The following is a 6,000-nucleotide window of genomic DNA, read 5'->3' as shown; positions in this document are numbered from 1 at the left end:
GAAGACCAACTGAGGGTTAACCATGACAGAGCAAGAACCACAGGATGAACCAGAACATGAACAGCAGAATCCAACAATAAACAAATAAACCACAGAGCTTAAATAGTGTGGAGATGTGACTGATGACATAGGAACCAGTATAATGATAACAGTAAACGGCAGTTATTCATTGGTAGCTGAGGAGAGAGCATTATAGACAATATGCAGAAGATAACAACTAATATAATGGAATAAACAAGACTAAACCATAGATAAATATCATCAAAGGAAAAACTCAAAGCCTGAGACCCAGAACTAGACAGAAGTAAAGGCAGAAAACTTATAAATGTGGAAGGATGATGATGAAACAAGAGCAAAGAAATAACATTTTCATACCAACACAACACCATATATGTTAATGACTGCTGTCATAACCAGTGTTTGACATTAATATACCAATTAATAAAGAAATATGTACAACAATATATTGATCCCATACAAAAGCAACAATAATCAAAATACAAAGAATTTAACATCAACCAAATCATATAAACAGATTAAAACCTACATACACCCATTTCAGTACAGTAAGGTTCAGTTTAGTATTTTATTTTGTAAAAATTTTCTTTACTTGTGATTTCACTTGATGTCAAATGACTTCTTGAGACTTTCCTTTGCCTGTTCTTCTGTGATTTTCTCCCAGGAATCAGGAATGTCAGCAGGCAGAGCATCATATGTTTCAGCAAATTCCTTGTTGTACTTGTTCATCACGTATTTCCAATAAGCTGACGCCTCAAGGCTAACATCTGGTTGAAAATCCCAGTCTAGATAAATTATCCTAAATTTGTAAGGATGCCGTTCACTGTTTGTAGCACTGCATTTCAAATGTCTGCCACTGACAACAAGAGAAGAGCAGACGTCAGTAATGAGTTTTCCTGAGTCATCCCGCCTGTTTCTACTTAAACCCTCTGGTCGATGCAGGGCAGAAAAGTGTACAGTGTGGGCTTCTCCACCTGCATCACATGGTACTTTGCAGAATGGACACTGTTTACCACAACCAATAACTCTGTAGAACAGCTCATTCTGTGGTTTAACACGGAGATGTGTCAGTTTTGTTTCAAATCTGGTGTCTCTAAACTGTTCTCTAAGACCTTCTGCCATTTCCATCACACACTCTTTGAGCCAGTAAGCAAACTGGTCCTGGTCAGCTTTGTTCAGAACTATGAAGGAATCAGGAGCATATCGGGAAATTACCAGTTTATCACTGAGATCATTGCAGATATATTTTACAAATGTCTTCAGACTGTCAGTCTTTTCTGCTTTTGCAATTTTAATGGCAGCATTTATGCGGTCAATGCAGGACTGAAGATGTCTGTCCTCAAACTCACATAATGCTGACTCAGAGGAGAAAATCGCCTTGATTCTATCAGATATCCATGATTTTACATAATCTTCATATGACAGAATATATCTCTGAAAGCTTTGGAAGTCACTTTTTGAAATCAGATCCAGTAAAATATAATACTGGAAGGACATCCGTGTGCTGAACTCCTCTCTTGTCAGCATTTTATCAACAATATCAAGACCAAGAGAACGATAGACAAAGTGCTCCACAACAGGTTCCAGAAACTGGTTGGTTAATTCTTCAGCTTTCTTCAGGCATTGGTCTCGCTCATTCAACACATCTTTGAAATCTGCACAAAACTTGTCTTTGTTCTTCTGCAGACGTCTGTAAGGATCATTTTCTTGTATAAAATCTTCATGCATTTTCTGAAACTCCCTGGCTGCAGAGCCACAGATGTGCTGTTTCAGAGACACTTCAAACTCAATCTCCGTGTCAACATCAGTCTTGTTCAGCCTCTCATCAATGATGTGAAGGATCTCCTGGATGTAAGTATCATGATAGTTGGTTTTTCTCATGATTTTATCATTGACACAATCATTACAAGCAGATATGATGCTGTCAGCGATTTGTTGTTTTGCCTTAAATAGACCTGACCAGAGAAAAATTCCCTTTATTTTTTGTCTAAATTTGTCTATATTTCCTTTGGGTTTGTATTGAAAAGGCTCCAGTCCACAGTCCTGGAGGCTTCTTTTACTCAGCAGTTCAGATGCATGGCTTCCTTTGAGTGAAATATTTGTTAGCAAATGATGGGAAACACTGGTGAAGATATTTGAAGTCTGCTGTGCAGAGAAAGACAAGGTGTTCAGTGTTTCAGCCCACATCTTATCAAAACTTTTATCAAGCTGTTTGTCTGTCATTTTTACTCGTTTCTTACGGCATTCATCAATCAAAGCACAAACTGCTTTTTCGATTTTTTGTATATAAGTGTCTCTGATTTTGTCGAGTTCTTCCAGTCCCTGTTTGATGTCAGCTGCTGCTGTGAGCTGGTCAAACACTGATCTTTTAGTTTGTTGTCTCAGACTTTTTATGCTGTTTGAGAAATCCTCTCTGTATGCTTCAGCCAGATAAACACGACATTCTGGGTGCTCAAAGTATTTTTTCAGGTTGTCAAGCATCATTGTCTCCCACTTGGTCAGCTCTGTGGTTGCTTCACTTTTCAACTCAGTGATGTATTCTTTCAGGTTAGATATTTTATATTTTGCAGCAACTGTCCCAAAATTAGAAATTCTTGTCTCTGCATTTGTAACCCAGGTGTACATTTCTTTTTTGAACTCCCACTCCCATTTGTTGTACTCTGTGCAGAGCCTCATGTATGCATCGGCTACCAGGCTGTTTCTGAAGCTGAAGATGAAGTTTTCATGTTTTACTGCAGTCCACAGGCTGTTTATCCACTCTCTGAACTCCAAGATGTTGTTAGAAGTTGACTGACACTTTCCCAACAGCTGGATGATGTTTTTCTTGAGCTCATAGACGGTCTCACTGTATCCCACATTGACTGGTGCCATTGGTGGGTTTCCATTCCAGAGTCCAGGAATGTAGCAGTTCCCAGTATCTGGATTGTACTCCATCACATCAGTGAAGTTCTTGTTCTCCTCTTTCTTTTCCATTTTAGCTGCTGCCTGGGTCATCTCATTCAGCTGTTCTAGGAGCAGCTTCCTGTCTCGTAGGTTCTTCTCATGGGCTGAAACGTCAGAAACGTTCTGGTGAACAAATTGACATTTAGGCTTTTTGCCGACCTCCTTCATCCTGAGGAAAGCATGCACCACTATCTGCAGGATGTCTTTCATTTCTGTTGAATTCTCCATTGCAATATTGATAATGGTGACGTCACTCAGCCCAACAACCAGTGTTGCCAGCTCATTGTCATGTTCATGGCTGTTATCCAGCTGTGCCAGCTCTGGTGACTTTAAGCCTTCAGTGTCAATGATCACCACAAAGTCACAGTTCAGATCTTTTTTGAAGTCTTCACTGACTTTGATGAGCAGCATGAAGGCTCCTCGAGTGCATCGACCACTGCTGACTGCAAACTGCACCCCAAACATGGTGTTAAGGAGAGTGGATTTTCCTGTGCTCTGAACTCCAAGAACTGTGACAACCAGTATCTTGTTCTTTGGAGACACCAAGTCACTGAGCTGAGAGAGAACGTCATTCACCCATCTGAGAGGTATGTTGGAAGCATCTCCATCTACAAGCTCCAGAGGAAATCCATCCAGCAGCAACTGAGCACAGAGTTTGGGCAGATGTTGCAGTTGTTGACGTGAAGGGTCTCTTTTTGGAAGGTAAAGAGAAGCTTCGTAGATCTGACCCATTTCACGGAAAAAGTGCTCAATTCCCAGTGAGCTGCTAGAAAGTTGTTGGTCAATTTCTTTGATTTCATTTTTGTTCTCAGAGTCCTTGCATTTTTCCTTGTAAAGCTCCCTGAGGCTGGAAAGTTTTATTCTAGACAAGTTGTCGAGGTTCATTCGCATCCATTTCAGAAAATAACCCCTTTCTTTGCTGGATATTGCACTAATGAAGCAGCTCATGAAATTTGACATAGCATGGGAGTTCTGTTTCCTACGCAGCTCTTGTTTTTTCATTTTAAGATTACTTTTATAGTTTTCTATGTCTTCAGAGCCAACTTTTCGAAGACGAAATTCTTCCTTTTCCAAAAAAGTCAGTTCCTTCCAGATCTGGCCTTGCAAAGGAAACTGTTTTTCTTTAAATTTAAAGATGTCTTCAATCTCTGCAGTGATGGCATCTGCATTTTTCCTCCCAGCCTGGCACTCTGGTGAATCTTCATCGACAGAAATTCCCAGTTTATGTGCAATGTCAGTCATCTGCTCTATTGACATCTTCGTCACTGGGTTGGTAAGTACACTGCTCACAGTTGTCCTCAAACGTTTCACAAAGTCTGCATCATTGGTCTGTTTCGTTTTTATAATGATGTTCTTCTTTAAGTTCAGCTTGTCTGCTATTTTCTTTAGAACATCTAGATTAAAGCTCTTGCTCTTTTGGTTTCCTACCAAGAAGATCTTTGCTTTGTGGTTTTTGTTGGTCAGCAGTTTACACTCAGGCTCCAGCTGATCAAAGAACACAAAAACTGCTGCAGATGTCTGACACAAAAAGGAGAATTGTGTTTCATGTGCAGCAATGTCACCACGAAGGTTAGCTATAGCAACTGGCTCACTGAAAATGTCCATGTTTTTGTTTCCACAGGGAAGGTACCAGGTAATTTCAATCAGTCCATCAGATATTTTTCTTGGACTGTCTCCACACTCCATGTTGTGGTGAACAAAGGTGTCATAGTACTGCTGAGGGTTACTCAGAAGTTTGTTGAGAATCTCTGATTTGGACAAGGAGCACTCACCCAGTCTCACAAATGAGATCATTGGAAGCTCAGAAAGAACGATTCTTTCTTCTTTGAAGCCCTTTGATTCTGAAAGATCTGGAGGTCTGTACTTCTTAACAATGTCTCTCATGGCCCACAGCATGAGGGTGCACTGTTTAGTATCACAGTTAGGAAGCAGCAGAGGAACAGAGAACTGACACATGGACATTTTTAGTGCTAACTCTTGCTGAACAAACCCATCAGAGCACAGAAAGAGAGCAGTGATTATATCAAGAGGATTAAAGACTTCAGCATCATTTGGACTGTCAGAAAGATCATCAAAATTGTAATCTGTGGTCTCTGAAGCATCAAAACAGTTTGAATCAGCCGGAGGATTCACAGTCCTAGCAGTCACATTAACCATCATCAATTTCTTAAGAAAACACAATGAAGCATTTGCTTTACAAGTACCAGGGTCATCAGTCATTGTCTTCTCATCGATCTGAAGTATTTTGCTGAGCGATAGCTTCTCTCTGTGGTACTGCTCCTTCAACCCCAGATCTTCCAAAAGGCTTTCAAGATTGGTCTCTGTGGATCATATAAATAGATAGTTTTTAATGTGCCTTTTCAAAAGAGCCAAAAAACAGCACTGATGATCACATTTTTACACAGTAGGAAACAAACATTGTTCTACAACTTAATATGTTACATAAAGATGAAAGGTTGGGCAGGTGTTATAAGAATTATTATTCTGAAGTCACTATGGCCTCACACCACTCGGACAGAGGAGGCCTGGAGACCTGATGTCTGTGTATAAGATCCACTGTTTTCTGATTGCAAGGCCAAATGCTGCAGCTGCTGAGGGATACTGATTGTTTACGATAGACTGTCTTTGTTTTGTCTCATGGGAAGGCCACGGTGCAGTATTAGGGGAAGCCCGAAAAGCGAGGCAGGCAGAGACAGGGCAGACAGAGACCGCAGCGGAACCGTGGGGTGCGATTACTTTCCATCTATGTGAATCTCTGCTCTGTTTCTCAATAAAAGTGCTGGAACGTCATACCACCGTCTCCTCATTTAGTAAAGATGGGAACTCAGTTACTATTGCTTAGAATTCCACCCAAAACTCCCACAACAGCAGGCCACATCTAAAACCTCTAAAACTAAGCTAGATGAAGCATCTTGCGATTCCCCAAATCTATCAATTTGAGGTTGATGTCATCTAACACATATCCATCAAATGATGGGTGTTACTACAAGAGACGATCCCAATGATACACCATTATTAATAATAATCTGAAATTTAGTC

The 6,000-nt window shown here is 40.4% G+C and overlaps 1 protein-coding gene across 1 annotated transcript in view; it reads right to left on the bottom strand.

The window, feature by feature from the left end:
* Positions 1–261: 261 nt before the first annotated feature.
* Positions 262–6,000, bottom strand: part of LOC105922930 (interferon-induced very large GTPase 1) — a 28,800-nt gene continuing 23,061 nt past the window's right edge. Inside the window, exon 5 of the mRNA XM_036147048.1 lies at positions 262–5,282. Coding sequence (XP_036002941.1) covers positions 619–5,282 — 4,664 coding nt within the window. The 3' untranslated portion in view covers positions 262–618. The remainder of the gene's footprint in view (positions 5,283–6,000) is intronic.

The sequence above is a fragment of the Fundulus heteroclitus genome, chromosome 14 (assembly GCF_011125445.2).
Source record: "Fundulus heteroclitus isolate FHET01 chromosome 14, MU-UCD_Fhet_4.1, whole genome shotgun sequence".
Lineage (NCBI taxonomy): Eukaryota > Metazoa > Chordata > Actinopteri > Cyprinodontiformes > Fundulidae > Fundulus > Fundulus heteroclitus.
The sequence above is the reverse complement of the archived record's forward strand: the minus strand, read 5'-3'. Positions and strand labels throughout refer to the sequence as shown.